This window comes from Natrix helvetica, assembly GCF_964273705.1.
Source record: "Natrix helvetica genome assembly, chromosome: 2".
Classification (NCBI taxonomy): domain Eukaryota; kingdom Metazoa; phylum Chordata; class Lepidosauria; order Squamata; family Natricidae; genus Natrix; species Natrix helvetica.
Genome location: NC_138552.1, coordinates 250,751,234 through 250,768,845, shown reverse-complemented (window position 1 = coordinate 250,768,845; position 17,612 = coordinate 250,751,234). Strand labels below are relative to the sequence as shown.

General features: G+C 37.8%; 1 protein-coding gene across 2 annotated transcripts in view; it reads left to right on the top strand.

Annotated features, from left to right (window-relative positions):
- Positions 1-1,074: 1,074 nt before the first annotated feature.
- SRBD1 (S1 RNA binding domain 1) overlaps positions 1,075-17,612 on the top strand; it is a 150,360-nt gene continuing 133,822 nt past the window's right edge. The window contains exons 1-9 of one of the 2 annotated variants that reach the window (XM_081941366.1): positions 1,075-1,625; positions 3,262-3,341; positions 4,435-4,612; positions 5,961-6,287; positions 8,091-8,257; positions 9,417-9,534; positions 11,954-12,092; positions 14,663-14,759; positions 17,017-17,152. In XM_081941366.1, coding sequence (XP_081797492.1) covers positions 3,262-3,341; positions 4,435-4,612; positions 5,961-6,287; positions 8,091-8,257; positions 9,417-9,534; positions 11,954-12,092; positions 14,663-14,759; positions 17,017-17,152 — 1,242 coding nt within the window. In that variant the 5' untranslated portion in view covers positions 1,075-1,625. Of the gene's footprint in view, positions 1,626-2,033; positions 2,201-3,261; positions 3,342-4,434; positions 4,613-5,960; positions 6,288-8,090; positions 8,258-9,416; positions 9,535-11,953; positions 12,093-14,662; positions 14,760-17,016; positions 17,153-17,612 lie in introns of those variants that run through there. The other variant, XM_081941367.1, reaches the window with a different exon arrangement.

The window sequence follows — 17,612 nt, the reverse complement described above, 5'->3', positions numbered from 1 at the left end:
CTTTAAGAAGATGTTGGATAGCCATTTGTCTGGTGTAGAGTTTCCTGCCTAAGCAGGGGATTGGACTAGAAGATCTCCAAGGTGCCTTCCAACTCTGTTATTCTAAATTCTGACCTCATCTTATCCCAATGCCAGGTGTAAGAGCCTGTTTTAAAGTGCTCTCCAGGATATTGGGGGGGGGGGCGCTTTTGGATTTCATGTGTGTGTGCGTGTGCATGTGCGCCTGCCTTCCATAGGACAGAAACTGCAACAGAAAAAAGATGCTTCTGAGGACTTATAAGATGGCAATGGGAAGTGACCTGGCTACACAGGTGTCTTATCTACTCTGGTGAGATGGACAGATGTCTTCAGGGAAGAGACTTAACAAAAGACTTAAGACAGAATGTGAAAACTATTACACAATAAACTCAATTTCACGTGCTAGCAAAATAACACTTAGGATTGTTTAAGGCAATTAAGATCCAGCCCGATGTGGAAAAGGAGAGGGCAGATACAATGCAATACAATAGCAGAGTTGGAAGGGACCTCAGAGGTCTTCTAGTCCAACCCCCTGCCTAGGCAGGAAACCCTATATCATTTCAGACAAATGGCTATCCAACATCTTCTTAAAGACTTTCAGTGTTGGGGCATTCACAACTTCTGGAGGCAAGCTGTTCCACTGATTAATTGTTCTAACTGTCAGGAAATTTCTCAGTTCTAAGTTGCTTCTCTCCTTGATTAGTTTTCACCCATTGCTTCTTGTTCTACCCTCAGGTGCCTTGGAGAATAGTTCAGGGTGGCTGTTGAAAAGGCCAAGGAACACGAAACATTATTGTTGACGCACACAGAATAACTGAGAAAGCCAAAAGACTACCAAAAAAGAGTCATTATGTGCTTTATTGATAATAGAAAAGCCCTGTCAAGCTCGTCACGTCAAGCTGTGGAATGTGCTTAGAAAAATGGGAATTCCAAAACATCGCATCGACCTCCTATTGCCTAGCAGTAACATAACGTGGACACTGCTGTACCACGCTTGGCGGAACGAGAGAGATTGTACACCTATTGCCGGTCAATAAACAACGAACTGATGCTTCGGAACTGGAAGGCCAGGTAAACAGGAGCACCCAGTGGCCAAACAGGAAAACAGCAGAAATATTTCCCGCTGGAAGTTAGCTTTTCTCGCGAGTCTTCCAAGACAGGCTTATTCGCTTAGTAAACCAGACCCAGCGAGCACGGGGGAAGATTCTTTCCGTCGGCATCGCGTTAGAGTCCGCTTCGCTGGAACGTCTGCGGAAACCCAGGGCCGCCGCCTTCATTGTCACACGATGGTTGGGGAATTCTGGGAGTTGAAGTCCACACAGTGTAAAGTTGTCTAGTTTGAAGAGAGAGAGAAAACAACACTCGGGCTAATCCGAAGAGGAAACGACTCGCCGGCACTTCATTGTCACCGACAGCAGCCGGAGCTGCTTCAATGATTACTTCCGGCCCCTCCCCTCGGCCAGGTCGCTGCTTCCTCAGTTTTGAAAGCCTGGATTTTGCTGCAGTCGCTGCTGGCGCCGGTTTTAAATGTGAACGCAGGCTTATAATAGGGAAGGGGAAACAAACGGCGGCGTTTCGTATCCTCCCGTAGCCAAAGCTCGAAAAAGGTGAACTGAGGAGGTCGCGGCGTTCAGGGAGGTGCATAACGTGGGAACCTCTAGGGCTGCTAGGTTCATGAGAGTTGCTATCCATTTGTTTTGATTCACGCACACAAAAAAGGTTTATTTTCGTTATCCTCACAGGATTTTTTGCTGGTTTATGAAATATCGACTATGAGTGGAACAACTTGCTTCCAGACGTTGTGAATGCTCCAACACTGGACGTTTTTAAGAAGATGTTGGATTTGTCTGAGGAGGTGTAGCGTTTCCTGCCTATGTAGGGGGTTGGACTAGAAGACCTCCAAGGTCCCTTCCAACTCTGTTATTCTATAAAGGAGGAATCTCAGCGCAACCGTGCAACTAGTTCATGGTTCCGTTGCTTTAGAATTGGTTTGTTGAAAGGGAAAGCCTTTCCCTTTGCTAGGTTCAAATTTCCCAGCTGGGGAATATGGGGAAGGATTCAAGGAGCAGCTGCATGAAAGCTTTTTATTTGTTTATCTCAAGAAAGCAAATGGCAGACGGGTCAGCGTTCCTGAGGCTAGTGACTTCAAAACTCTTGAGTAGACCTTTTTACATCCTTCAAGGTGTGTGATTGATTTAAAGTCCTGTTTTTCTGTGATCAGGTTCTGATTTCAAGGTGTTAAATCCTGTTTTCCCTGTCCCGGGGTCATCTTGGCAGGATGGAAGCAGGGGTGAAATCCAGCAGGTTCTGACAGATTCTGGAGAACCAGTAGCGGAGATTTTGAGTAGTTCGGAGAATGCCACCTTTGGCTGGCCCCAGAGTAGAGTGGGAATGGAGATTTTGCAGTATCCTTCCCCTTGAGTTGGGTGGGAATGAAGATTTTGCAGTATCCTTCCCCTGTCACACCTACCAAGCCACGCCCACAGAACTGGTAGTAAAAAAAATTGAATTTCACCATTGGGCAGAATTCAAGTGAATGCTAGCATTTTTGAGTGAGTGATGGTTTTATAGTACGGTCTCCTTTTTTCCTAGCCCTTTGTTGGTGCTTGGGTCTTTTCCTTCATGATCTGCATTTGTCATTTTCCATCTTTATTAGCTTGTTTTGTTATCTGTACCTTTACACACACACACACACACACACACACACACAGAGACTTCAAACTTTGCAATTTCTTAATTTATTTCTTATTTCATTTAAGAAATAAGATATTTCATGTTATCTTCCACAAAATCCAGTGAAATCTGTTAGGCTGAGTTGATGAATGGATATTTAAATTTCTCATATTCTCCATCTAAGACTTTAGACATGGCCTCAGAGCGGTTTTTCTTTGCATACAGCTACTTCTTTCTTGTACATTGATGGTACTAGTGATTACTTAAAGATCCATACACAGACAACATAAAAGATAATGAAAGATAAAGGTACATTGTTCCTATGTATATTACTTTCATATGTGTATAAAATCAGAGCAGATTTTTCAGTTCTGTGACAAATCTGTTGTTGATATATAAAAAATCAGAGCAGATTTTTCAATTCCATGTGTCAAATCTGTTGTTGATACAGATATTCAAGGACGCCTGTTCAAAAATAATAGATTTGCAATTGGCAGCGTCCATCTATATTTTGGCAGTTTCTTAGGAATGGGGGGAAACTCACAGATCAAACTATTTTTCTTTTTTCAGATGTCAGCATTCCCTAAACGGAAAAGAACTGCAATAAAACTAAACATTTCAGAAGATGAACTACCTTCCTTCCTTAAATCGTGAGTTAAACTTTATGATCAGTGTGTTTTATTTCTATTCAATCCTTGTACCTGGATTTGGTACTAGGACAACATCTAGAGATTGTAGCATTTTGGGATTGGTTGAAGTTTAGAGGCATAAGTGTGTACATACACTGGTAATACCTTTTTACCTGGCTTGTTTGACTTGTTAATAAAGCCTAACAAAACTAATAAGTTTGAAAGAAGAGTGAGATTATCAGATAAATCAACAGGATGTTTTGCATACTGCTTCACTACGTTCACCGTTTCTAGGTTTGGCTTCTCCTCTCCTATGAGCTCACGATATAAAAACAAGAAAGGAAAAAATGGATAAACACAAATATGAAATTTATCCAAATTAAAATGCCTGCTATATCCTGGATATGGAATTTAGGGATGGAATTTCAAGAATTGTTCTTTTTGTGCACTTTGTTTTTGTCTAGCCATATTAAACGCTGTTGCTGGTTTTGTTATGTTTTTTATTCTTTTAGTTTGTGAAATCTATGCAGAGAAATTTTGCTATGGATTGACTGCAAAAATGTTTGAATCAATGCAAAGGTCAAAATACAATTGCAAGGTCAAAATACAAAACCAGGCTATGAGTAACTCCTTAAAATTATACAACTTTGTGTAACACTGGAGTGCTTCTCCAGCAAAATTGCTAGTGGCAGTAGCTAACTGCCTACAATTTATCCACAATGCATAGTGGCAATTTCCTTCTAGAACATTATGTGAACTTTGAAAAGACAGGTGCTTCAGGTGTTGGGCAGGATGTTCTAGAGATAGACAATAAAGTCACAGATTAAGTTTCATTGGCATTCTATCACTTGTTATAAATAAAATATAAGTTTTCATTCACCATGAATTTTGATACTTTTCTGTCAAAAATTCATTTGCCGATTGTGAATTGGATTACATAATTGTGAGCTACGCAAGTCTTTTGTCTAGGACAGCGTATACGTTTTAGGGTTTAAATATTGTAATAATAATTGTAATAATAAACAATGCTTGTTTAAATATTGAGGCCTGCATGTTTTAAGGACAGTGCTCTGTATAATTCCATTTATTACAAACTTTCCCATATCTTGGGCAGATCTTCGGAATCAGAAGATGAACAATATGAAGAGGAATGGGAGCCCCCAAAGAAAGTCCCACGTAAGGCCAAAGTGCCAAAACCCAAAGTGCCAAAGGTTGAAAAAAAACCATTGACCAAGAAGAAAACCACTGTAGCTAAGAAAAGTACTAAGAAGCTAATGATAAAAGAGGAGCTGGTAAGTAATTGAAGCTAGGAAGCCATTTAGTTTTCAAAACATTTGAGAGAGTAAGAGAAAGCAAAGATTATATTCTGGAGATTTATCTGTGTTTGTCACTATTCCAAATTCCCCTGATTGGTTCAGTTCTTTTGCATAGATTCAACCACCTGGCTTACCTACTGAAACTTCTAAATTATCTGATTTATTGGAATAGAAAAATAGGAACTCCAGATGCTTGCACACCGTGCTACGTGCAAGAAAGATCTGCCCTATGTTTTTTTTTTCCTGAGTCACGTTAACGTCTGTAATTTATTCAATTTATTGATGCTAAGTTGCTTGGAATATTCATTTATATTTGCATTTGAACCTTTGGGTTGTATGTTGGAGCATCTTATCATAAATCAAATAGAAACAATAACTTGCTCACCTCATACTGTCACACTCTATCAAGGAACAGCAACCAAAATTCAAGTCCTGCTGGAAGGAATTCAAATAGTCCTTGGCTTACAACAGCAGTTGAGGCAAGAATTGCCATTACTAAGCTAAGGGGTGGTAAAGGTGAGTGTCACTTTACCACTCTGCATATCAATGACTATTCCAGCAGTCCTATTTGCCATAGTTAAACCAGGACCAGCTTCCTGTAGGCTTCCCTGTTGATTTCACTTGTGGGAAATCAGTAGGAAATGTCAGAAAACACAATAACACGACCATGGGGCTTCTGTGATGGCCAGAATTCCAAGGACAGATCATGTCCCCTTTGCTCAGCACAATCACAACTTTCCACTGTCGCTGAACAAATGGCCATAAGTGAAGAAAGGATTGTGTGTGCAGCAACAAGAGAAATGGACCACCATTGCCTTTCCTTCTTTCTAAGTAAGAACCCAAAAGGAGCCTTCCCTTCCAGATCTTACTGAATAGGGAAAATACGCTGGGAAGAGGCAGTCCCAAATAACTTTGCTGGAGTTACACATGTGGTGCATAACACTCTTAATTGCAATCTGTTACCATAGAAAGCAAATTTGATTACGGCTAATAATTTTTTGTTCTAACTTTGTGACCGAAAACTGATTCACATTTGATCTTGGATTAAAGGAGAAAATAGGTTGGCTTTAAGAGCAGTTATCTTCAGGTGCTTCTGATTGTTGACCTGTAGGCAGTGACAGTAACAATGGTCTTTCCTGAGGCACTCATGTTTTCTGCACTTACATTTTACTAAGCAGAACATTGTTATCTGTAGTAGCCTTTCCCCTCCTTAATGACATTAGTTCCATTCTTCCACAATCCTAAAGGATATGATGATAGGTAGAAAGTCATTGATGGTGTTTATGTTCATAATAATCTTAATGTGTTTTGGTGGTTTGAGTAGGACTCATATCTGCCTATTGCCATACCTGGAGGAACAGAAAAAATGACAGAGGAAGAGGTCAGTGTGAGATGTTCAACCAAAAAAACCCCAGTGAAGAAAGTTGGCAGCATTAAAGTTGAACCTGGCTTTGTAAATGCAGATAAACCATCCACAAGTGCTACAGTGTCTAATCAAAAAATTAAGGTGGAAGAGTCTGAAGAAGATTTTACATTTGATGAACCTCCCTTAAAAAAAATTAAAACAGGATGTCCGCAGGAGAAATGTGTAAAATATGTGGCAGGTGACAAACTGAATGGGGACCATAAAATGAACTGGGACATTGTAGAGGTATGTAATGCTTTGCTTTTTACAACAAAACTAACATATGTTTAAACTGCAGGAGGAAACTCTCTAGAGCAGGGGTGTCCAAACTTGGCAACTTTAAGACTTGTGGACTTCAACTCCCAGAATTCCTCAGCCAATTCTGGGAGTTGAAGTCCACAAGTCTTAAAGTTGCCAAGTTTGGACACCCCTGCTCTAGAGTGAAGTTGTATGTTCATTTTATTTCTGATGTATATCAGTCTGGATTTATTCCAAAAAGTATTTCGTTGCCTTTATTTTTATAAAAACAAAGCACATTGTCTTCTCTCTTTATAGTGAGAATTTATCCTGAGCATTAGCAATGGAAGATTACATTTAGTATTACTTTTCACAAGAAAATATAAAAAAAAATGTTATTTTGTTATTTGTAAAGAAAAAATTCTGAAAGACTATTTTTTAATGCTGTCTTCAACTTTTGCTGGTGAAAGATTATAAAATATTCCAGATTTTAAACGTGGTAAAAGAAAACATTCCAGGTTAATCGTAGTTTGGTTTATGCTGTACTAAAAATATATTCCAGCTCCAATGAAATATTTTTTATCACACTAAAATGAGATAAATGTCTTTCACTTGCAGGTCTACTCTCCTCCATGCACAAATGTAATTGTCCTTGTTTTTTCGTATGTATGTGTGTCCTATGTGTATTTTATCTTTTTGACTGTACGCCGCCCCGAGTCCTTCGGGAGAGGGTTGCGGCTAATCAAATAAAATTTGATTTGATTTGATTTGAGAGGCACTCAGTTTTTTGAGTGTTTTGGGGAACATATACAGTGTCTTTTAATATTGGGGAAGGAAAGGTTTATCATTATTTTAATCAGATGAATGAAGGGTCCTTCTATTTCTTTTTTGTCTTGTAATTTAAAAGAAAAAAATACTAATCATTGTAGTGGGTGGTGAAGCTGTTTGTTCAGCATCTCACACATTTCCAGGAGCATGGTAGGCAGTTTGATGATATGGTCTCCTATTATATAATAAATGTTTTCCCTCAGTTGCTGAGGGAAAACTTTATTTTTTATTAACTTTATTTTTTACAGTAATTTTTAAAGGAAGCTGCCATTCTAATAAACGTCCTCATCATTGCTTTTATTTATTTCTCCTAGGCTTAAATTCCTCTTTCTCCCTTTTTTTCCATTCTAGCATCTGCTTCAATGATATTCTTTATTTCTAAGAAGCTTCAAATCCTCTTCCCTCCCTCCCTCCCAACATTGATTAGTTACAGTAGGCCAAAGTGCTGGGAAAAAAGAAAATTTAGTGGAAGCTGAAATGTAGACAGTGTATAGAACTGCTCCGCTAGTAAATGGATGGATGCATGCTTGCCCCTGATCACCCAAACTATAACAGACATTTTGTGGGCATGTTAGAATTCTTTCAACTTTTGGATTGTGGCTCTCAATTCAAAAGTCTTACTTTTGAAACTGGATTGATACCTGTGAACATTTTTTTCTATTAGAACTCCAGGAAATGCCGTTAAGATCCTGTGTTAAAAGAGTCACCTGTCATGAGTAACAACCATAGGTTTTTTTTTTCATTCTCTTTTAATGAGGTTAATGATTCAGGCCTAGTTTTCATTTGAATCATTTTGGGGATATGGTTTTAAGAATGAAAAATGAGTAAGGTTTGTAAATAAATAGAGATCGATATTCTTGTATGTTTGTCTTATTAAGTAGATTGCTGTAAGATGATAGCTGCAACCATTTCTTTTCCAAGTTTAACATTTTCAGAAACTTTTGTAAGAAAGTCATACTTGGGCCTTTTTACTGTGGGTTGCAGGTTTTGTCGCAAAGGACTGACATTGAAGCATGGGTGTGTGCCAATATAATCAAGCTTTTCAATGATGATAATACAATCCCTTTTATTGTTCGGTATCGGAAGGAACTTATCAATAATCTGGAAGCTGATGTGCTGCGTGAGGTGCAACAAATAATGGAAGAACTACAGTACGTATTAAAAGCATTGGGATGGGGGTAGAAAGGGAGAGTAAGCAGCACCTTAATCAATTACTGCAGCCTTGCAAATGTTAACAGAGGAATTCATGGAGGAACGCTTACAGATCTCATAACTTGTCTGAATTTCAAACATGGAGAGGCTTCTTTTTAAAATTCCTGGATTGATATAAGAAATTATGATATAAACAGCCAGCTGAAAACTTTGCAGTTATCAGTGAAAATATTGCCTCTCTATATCAGGGAACCCAACTGGGATTTTTTTTTTTTTGAAAGTCTGCCCCAAGGCTGATTCTAAGTAGAAAATTGTTCATCTGCTGGAGATTTTATAACCACATACTTCCTCAATAAATCTTGTCAAAGAGATTCCATGAGAAACTGGTTGGAAAGAATCGCTTTGTTGCTAGGCAGTTGTTAGAGGACTTGACAACCCCTATGCTTTTGCCAACTAAAAAGCAGCCTTTAACAAAATTTGGAAACTTCCTAGCAATTCCGCAATTCTTGGGACAGAGATGTCATCCAATAGTATCTATCAGCAATCCCATCTCCATCTCACTCACTTGCATGGCCAGCATTATCATGAGGGGAGTAAATGCAATAGAGAAAGCAAAACTAGCTTTGATTTTAGTTTTCTTTAAAATTCAAGGAAACTAAAATAAATTTGTTTAAAACTCAATCACAAGATTTGGGCATAACGTGAAACTGAGTAATCATCAGAATCCAAATCTTCCTTTTCTTGTTTGTGACTACACTTGAGAAATGGACAGTTTTAAGTATGTGAGTCCATGGCCTTTCTAATCTTCCCATTGTGACTTTTAATAGCTCTTCATTTTATCTCTTAGGTAAATTTAAATAAAAGAGTACATTATCATTTAAGTGATTGACTTGAAAACTCATTCTCAGTGAAAACTGATTACCTTTACTGTGTTTCTACAAGAAGAAGCTACTCATCCATTGGTTATGATTTTCACTTGAGAGTGCCTTTTCTACTGAGCCAATGGAACTGTTCAGTCTGAGAGTCCTATGAATATATATGGAAGGTTTCACAGTGAGGTGATACTAGCTCAGGGATGCACCAATGTTAGGAATAGTATTTATATAAATGTTTTATTAAATACACATTTTTAATTCTTCTAACTATGCTTGGTTTTAGGACTTTAGCAAAAAAGGTGCATGCCTCAATACAAAAACTTGAAAAAGAAGGAAAGCTGTCAGAAAGTGTTTTAACTGCATTATTAAACTGTAAAACTTTGGAGGAGCTGGATCATGTGGTTAGTATAATATCTTAATGGAAATTTTCATATAACTTATTGTGAGCTGGATTTTTTCCAAACATTGCTAAACCCTTTTATGGAAATGGTGGCCATAACTTCTTAGAAGCCATTTTATAATAGGTTACATCATTACTATATTATCTAATAACAGTTCTACACAATTTAAGGTTTTAATTTTCCCAGTCTTATTGGAATAGCAAAGAACTGGGATCTCTTAATGCAGCACATGTGAAATATGCCACTGAAATATGGCTCGATCCTGGTTCATATATGATACGAGCTATTCTCTCAGGCAAGAGAGAGTTACAAAGGCAGATTACCAAAAGCATAAAAAGCAAGGAAGAGGCAAGGCTCATGGTGGTTACTGGAAGTGCTTTTAATGGACTAATTGTGGAAAGGAAGAATCTGTTATTCAGCAATGTCCATTGAATTAGAGCATAGAGATTTTAGTATTAATGTCATGTATATTATTTTTCCATTTTTGCATCTTTATAACATTATACTAGTGATGAAAAGCACAGTCAAAGTGATCTGTTGCATGTGAAGTCTGTCTCATTAAGCTTTGGTAAATATAGGTTTCACTGTAGTTATTATTATTATTTGTAAAGATGGTTCTTTGAATTTCACCAAGGCATATTTTTAATCCAAAATCTATTATACCAATTGGAACAAAAATAGATCTGAAATAGAAAAAAAGTAAGGCACTTTCTTTGCTATTCCACGTAGTGAAAATCGAGTTAAGACTGCTTCAGTCTTAGCTGAAATATTTCTCTCCTTTCAATCAGCATAGTATGTACAGAAACATGAAAATTCTTTGCCTTTGAAGGAAGCATTTGCTCAAAACATTCTCATTGCATAATTGCTTTTGGTTAGCAGTTTGAAGCTGGCTTTTATAAGTCACATTTTTATTCCCTGTGCACTAAGACTGCTATTCTATTCCCCTCCCTCATAGTATGGGGATTCTCATAAAACTCAGTGTTATATTTTCATAAGTATATAGAATTATGTTATAAACATGTACTCTAAAAATTTGACTTGAAATGTCTAATTTTGGAGTTATGAATCATAGGACAAGATTAAAGAATATGAATGAATTCCTACCTTGGAAATATTGTTAGCAATTATTGACCTTTTTATTAATAAAGACTTCCTAAAGGAAGCCTTGATTTCATTTTCCGGATACATTCTTGGTCTACCTTATTATATAATCCCAACTTTAGAAATAACATTTAGTGGACTTCAGTAGGGTTTACTTCTAGCATTGGAGTCACACAGACACAATAACTATATTTTTAAATAATTATTTTTAAATAAAGCAGTTTAAGGATAAGCTATGGGTATACTGTATATGGCAGGCTTGCTTACTGTGTGGGTCAGGAGGGCTTTGGCTATTTTCACTGGGATGTCCAAAACAATTAAGAGGCAACACTGTAATGTTAGATTTAACAAGGAAGGTTTATGACTGAATGTTAGAAAAAAAACACCCTTGAAATGCTTTATAGTAGTCCTCAACTTACAATCACAATTGAGGCCAAAATTTATATTGTTAAATAAAAAAATTGTTAAGACAATTTGTCCCATTTTATGACTTTACTTGCCACATTTGTTAAATGTATCACTGCAGTTGTTAAATTAGTAACGTGGTTGTAAAGTTAATGTTTGTTGACTTTGCTTGTCAGATGATCACAAAACGATTCCTAAACTCTACAACAGGGGTGTCCAAACTTGGGAACTTTAAGAGTTGTGGACTTCAACTCCCAGAATTCCCCAGCCAGCATGGCTGGCTGGGGAATTCTGGGAGTTGAAGTCCACAACTCTTAAAGTTCCCAAGTTTGGACACCCCTGCTCTACAACCATCATAAATATGAATCCGTGATCAAACACCTGAATGTAAATCATGTGGCCATTGGGATACGGCAATGATCTTAAGTGTGAAAAATGGTCATAAGTCACTATTTGCAGCGCCATTGTAACTTGGAACGGTCACTAAATGAACTGTTGTAAGTCCGGGACTACCTGTATAGGGAATCAATTACCTAGGAGGCCATTGGACCAGTTAATTGATCTCTGATAACTCTGTGATTCTAGATACTAGATATCATCACTTTGTTTTCATCCTGTAGACCAGAGGTGTCCAAACTTGGAAACTTTAAGACTTGTGGACTTCAACTCCCAGAATTCCCCAGCCAGCATGGCTGGCTGGGGAATTCTGGAAGTTGAAGTCCACAAGTCTTAAAGTTCCCAAGTTTGGACACCCCTGCTGTAGACAGACAAAGCATAAACATTTGAAAATTTGTTACAACAAAATTACATACTGTACATACACATGCATGAACAAACACATGCACAATAGTGTTTGTGTGTGTGTGTGTGTATCCATCCCTTATGCTTAGACATATAATATTATCTATTACAGTCTGCACCCTATAAAACTGGAAGCAAAGGAACTAAAGCACAAAGAGCTAAGCAGTTGGGCTTGGAACAGGCAGCCAACTTGCTTATTCAGAATCCGAAGGAACTCAACTTACTCTTTTATGTCAAGTCCAACGTCGAAGGTAAGCATGTATCTTTTATACGCATTAGAGTATATAAACAGAAATACTTTACTGAGTAAGAGTGACTGTGAATATTGTCTGAAGTGGTGTAGGGTTTCCTACCTAAGTAGGGGGTTGGACTAGAAGACCTCCAAGGTCCCTTCCAACTGTTCTGTTCCATTCCGTTCCATTCCACTAGTCCCTTTTGAGAACAGCAAAAGCCTTTGTAGCAGATCTCACCTTTTTCTGAATTATATATTGTCTTGGTTAGAAATTCTGGAGGCCTGGTGATAATCAATAGAAGCAGCATTGGGTAGATTAACTTGGCTTGAGATAATATTCTCTCTATGTCTGTTCTTCAGATGCTTGCTGAATATGAACAGAAACTAATTAGGTGGATGGGAGAAATCTTCCCCCACCCCAATTCACTGAGGTTCCCTTTGTCATTTTAAAATACTGTATATTGTTGGCTCTACAGTATGAAAGCTGCTTGTTCATGTATAACATTTCCATTCCTCACCAATAATCCTCAGGCTTATTCAGGCATACAAACGTTTTTAAATATGCTTAATGCTCTTGAATAAAATGACTGAGATTTACTTTGACAAAGAAGTTAGTTCCAATAAAGCAACATGTTTTCTAGCAGGCTGGTAAAAAAATCATGTGCTGTTTTCTATCATCCCTAGAGATGTCTAGGGTGGAAAGGCTGAGGTAAATCAAGAACGCCTAAATGTCTTTGATCCCAAATGAGCCTCAACAACATCAGTTTCCTCCTGATTAATGAAAATATTTAGAAGATAATGAAGTTTGCATCCCTGTTTTAGTATGCTGCCATAAGTAGATTAAAATAAGGAGTTTCAACACATTGTAATATAAAATATAGAAAGATTAGTGACTGTGCTTCAGAAAGATAAAAAGAGGCAAATCTGCACTTAATCAATAAGGAGATGATTGAAGGAGATAGATGTCAGCTCTTTGAGAAAGATCAGGTTAGGCATAGGCAATGTAAAGATTGCTGGAACTCTAGCCTATTGTTGTAGGCCCAGAAACAGAATCGTGAAAACTTGACGGTTTCCATCTGCCCCGTTTTTTTACCATATAAAATCAGAGTGATTTCATTTTTACACTCATTTATTATCTCTCTCTCTTTTTTTCCTGTTAGTGGTGCTTGGATATCTTTGCTTTATCTCTGTTTTCTTCTATAGTAGGACAGATGGTTTGGGAAGGAGTTAAGGAAAGCGGGTTTGGGTCTGTCATTCATTCCATAACACCATTCCAAGGTTTTCTTTGCATGCAGGAGGGGAGACTGAGTATAATGGAGCACAGATATGACCTTAGGTAAAGAATGCAGTGACTACGAGTAAACATTAATTTAGATCAGAGGAAACAATAATGCTTTGTGGTAACGTGAGAAAAAGAGTGTTATAGACAAGACAATCTCTACATCTGCTTTCTCATAAGCCAGATTGTTCAGGCCTGGGGCCCTAAAGGAGTCATGGACTGTAATAATCATATTATTTACTACTTTCCCCACAGAACAGTTAGCTTGTTAATCATTTTCCGTTAAGATTTTTGTTAATTTATATACTAAGATAATAAAGCTGATGGGCAAGTGTTGTAATTCACTGCTTCTGTCCTCTGAGACAAAGAAAATTAATTTTGAAAGATGATTTTTTTTTGTTTCATATGTTGGAGTATAATGTTTACACAGTACAGTGTAATTATAGATAAATCTGTAGGGGGCAATCTTAGATAGCAAAATGCACTGATTTTCTTTTTAATATGGAAAATGACCTAAAGATATTTTCCAGTTCATTTTTAACAAGATTTTTTTTTGGAAAAAAAAATGCTAATATTTACTAACATTTTGTTAAAAAGAATTCTGTAGCTGGGAGGTACTGTTAACTGAACTTTATGATAGTTTCCACAAGACTTCCTTGTTGATTTTAGCAACAGAAACATTATTGGTTCACACTTTTTGTATAACTCTCTCAATGCCTTGTCATCAGGCTAGGTCTGGCACTCATCAAAAGACAACTAGAGGTGTCTATTCTGAGTGTATTTTAATGGGCAGGAAGTAGGTTTGAAGCCATCAGTTGTTGTTACACATAGGCTGACTGTGAAAGGGGAATTATATGGTTGAGTTAGCTGTGAAATGTTTCAGTTCAGGTGCAGCATAGAAGACAAATGTGCAACATTGTTTTTTGTGGCTGGGAAAAGGATGTGAAGTGCCTGGAACATTTAGGCCTGGTGTAAGTGGAAGTGTGACCTTCTCCTGCTTGACATCAGAACAATTCTTGCTGTGTGTGTTGTATAACTTTCATCTTCAGTTGATTTTTGGATTTTGTAAGCTCCCCTTAAAGCAGTGGTTCTCAACCTTCCCAATGCCCCAACCATAAAATTGGTGTCTTAGTTCGTAAGACCATCGGAAATATGTGTTTTCCGATGGTCCTAGGCGACCCCTGTGAAAGGGTCATTTGACCCCCAAAGGGGTCCCGACCCACAGGTTGAGAACCACTGCCTTAAAGCTTCTTAAAGCCATGTTTGCAGGGTATTCTATTTGGTACTTAAAACCAAGTATTTTCCTTTAGGACTTTCCACCATTGAGGAAGTAAAATCTGGAGTGCAGCATATACTGGCTGACATGGTTGCTAAAGATAAAGAAACCCTGGATTTTATCAGAAATTTGTAAGTAATTTTGTTATAGACATATCCTTTTGTTAGAGATTGGTAACATTGCATTTTCCCAGTCCTGTAGATTTGCTGAAAGTCTTTGGTTTCTGGGTTGAATATATTCTTCCATATGATCAGACAAAATTTTATGAGGAAGGAAGGAAGACTTTTGATATTTATTGCCAGCTTCCCACAAGGAAATTCAACAGGGAAGCCGACAGGAAGTCGGGAGTTTTTCCCATTCCCACTAATTTTTTGCATGCCTGTGGTCATTCTGTTTCTCTACTTAGGAAAGGAAGGAAGAAACAGGAATAAAGGGATGGAAGAAGTGGACGGGAGCGAGCAAGAAAGGACAGGGAGGGAGGGAGGGAGGGAGGGAGGTTTCCAATCTCCCTGCCAGATTTCCACAAGGAAATGCAATGGAGAAGCTGGTAAGGTAGTCAGATGTTGCTCCCACTGCTTTTCCCCCCCTGCCTGTGAATATTATGTTTCTCTATTTAGGTAAGGAAATAGCTCTGAAATGATGACCCAGTGAAACACCAATTGTCTAGTTCTTCCTAAAAGTTAGAACAATTAATCAGTGGAACAGCTTGCCTCCAGAAGTTGTGAATGCTCCAACACTGGAAGTTTTTAAGAAGTTATTGGATAACCATTTGTCTGAAGTGGTTTAGGGTTGGGGGTAGGCAGGGGGTTGGACTGGAGGACCTCCAAGGTCCCTTCCAACTCTGTTATTCTGTAAAAAAGATCAAGTTGCCTTAAAATGAACTACAGTATTGAATGGCATTTAGCCAATGCAGAATCTCCCCTCCCCTGCCCTCCCTTCCCCTCTTTCATCATAGTATAGTCTCAGTCATACCTTGTACCAAAATTCTCTTTCGCATTTCCTCTATCATTTCCTCTCCCTGAATTCGCCAATAAACTAAGAGACTTTATTGGTTCTGCATTTTGCCCACTTCGTTGCAATCCAGTCCAATGATCTTTATTCCACTGGGCAACCAGACCCTTGGTCAAACTGCCCACTAGATTCTCAAGAAACTCCCCAAAAAGTCCTCTGAAAGCCGACAGGATATATTGGAAAACATTACAAATGACGTCTCACATCTATCTATGAAGAAGCATCTTTTGAAGAGCCATGGTGGCGCAGTGGTTAGAATGCAGTATTGCAGGCTAATTCTGCCCACAGCCAGGAGTTCGACTGGCTCAAGGTTGACTTAGCCTTCCATCCTTCCAAAGTTGGTAAAATGAGGACCCAGATTGTTGCAAGCAATATGATGACTCTGTAAAGTGGAGCTATTCATCCCTCCAATACCAAATCTGAAACCTAAGTAGGCAGATTTCTGAGATTGGAACTCTTTCCTCCTCAACCAGCCAGTTTTCAGTAACATAAGGCAGGCAGTCTTGCCCTTCAGTCTATAATTAAATTGTGGCTGTCCCAAAGTCAGGAGACTTGAAGGCCTAGGATTATTCCAAACTCCCCACGGGATCCAAGGCAGGTGAGATCTCCAAATACTTTTGCACGAAGCCATGATATATATAGATTGACTTTGTCTTACTATACTATTAAAAACTATTTTGTTTGATTTGTATTTTTTTTTTCTTGGAGAGACTTTAAGCTAAGACAAAAGCAACAATCCACAAGATCATTTGGCACAGGGGACCTTTTTTGGAATGAAAACAGTCCTCCGATTATAAGGGCCATATCAAAAGAGTCTATTCCAAAGACTAATATGTAGGATCAGAATGAAAAAAATTAAAATCAATTTCCTTCATTTATATGTAATTAAAGTTAAATGTAATAGGCATTAAATAAAGCCATGCTTTTAATAATGTATCCTTTTATGGCATTAAAATTTCTATTTTGATATCAAATGTCTATAGAGATTCTCAATCATCCAGGTCATGGTTGTCCCAAAGGTGCTTTTCAAAAGACAACTGGACTTTCTTGTTTGTTTGTTTTTGAAAATGTTTCACTGCTCATCCAGTAAGCTTCTTCAGTTCTGACTGAATGATGGGAAACGGAAAGATTTATATTCCTTAGCAGTCATCTGGTCATTAAATTATTATTTTTTTGGGGGGGGGATCAGTTTTTGGAAAGCACGTAACACATTTCTAACTTGGCATTATGAGTGAAATATATCAAATTAATGTTGTAAAATAACTTTGTTTTAATCTACTATGAAATTTAGAATATAATGAAGTCATTTTTATTAATGTTGCTATCATTCAGATGAAATTTTCTTGACTAAAGGATTTTTTTGTTTTAAACATGCAGATGTCAAAGAAGATATATTTGCATTCAGTCATCTCTAGCAAAAGTGACTTCTAAAAACGTCAATGAAAAAAATGTGAACAAATTTCATTTGTACCAAAATTTTTCTTGCAACATAAAAAGCATTCACCATCACCAGGTATGTTTGCAAATTGTCCAAAGAAGTACCTCTTAAATAAATAAATAAAAAGACATGTTTCTTGTAAGAAATTTATGTGCTATTGTAATCAAAGTGTTGACTATTAGTGGGATAACCTGGGATCTAGTCCATTCTCAGCCATGGAAACGTACAAAGCAGGCTCTGTGGCCCTTAAGGCAACACAATAGGAATAAAAGAAGATAGAATCCCCTCCCAACTGTCCAATGTGGATTTAGCCAATCCGCAGGTGTGAAGATGTTGTTTGTAAGGGGCGCTCTGGGAAAATAATAAGACTTTCTCAGGCTTGCTTCCTGAATGATGCAGTCCACATGGCTCTCCCTCCCTATCCATTCCCCAAAAGGTGAGAAAGTGCCCGGCCTCTAGGCCCCAGGCTAGCAGTTATAAAGCGATTAATTACATGGTATTGGATATATTGGAAAGAAGGGTAGAAAGGTTAAAG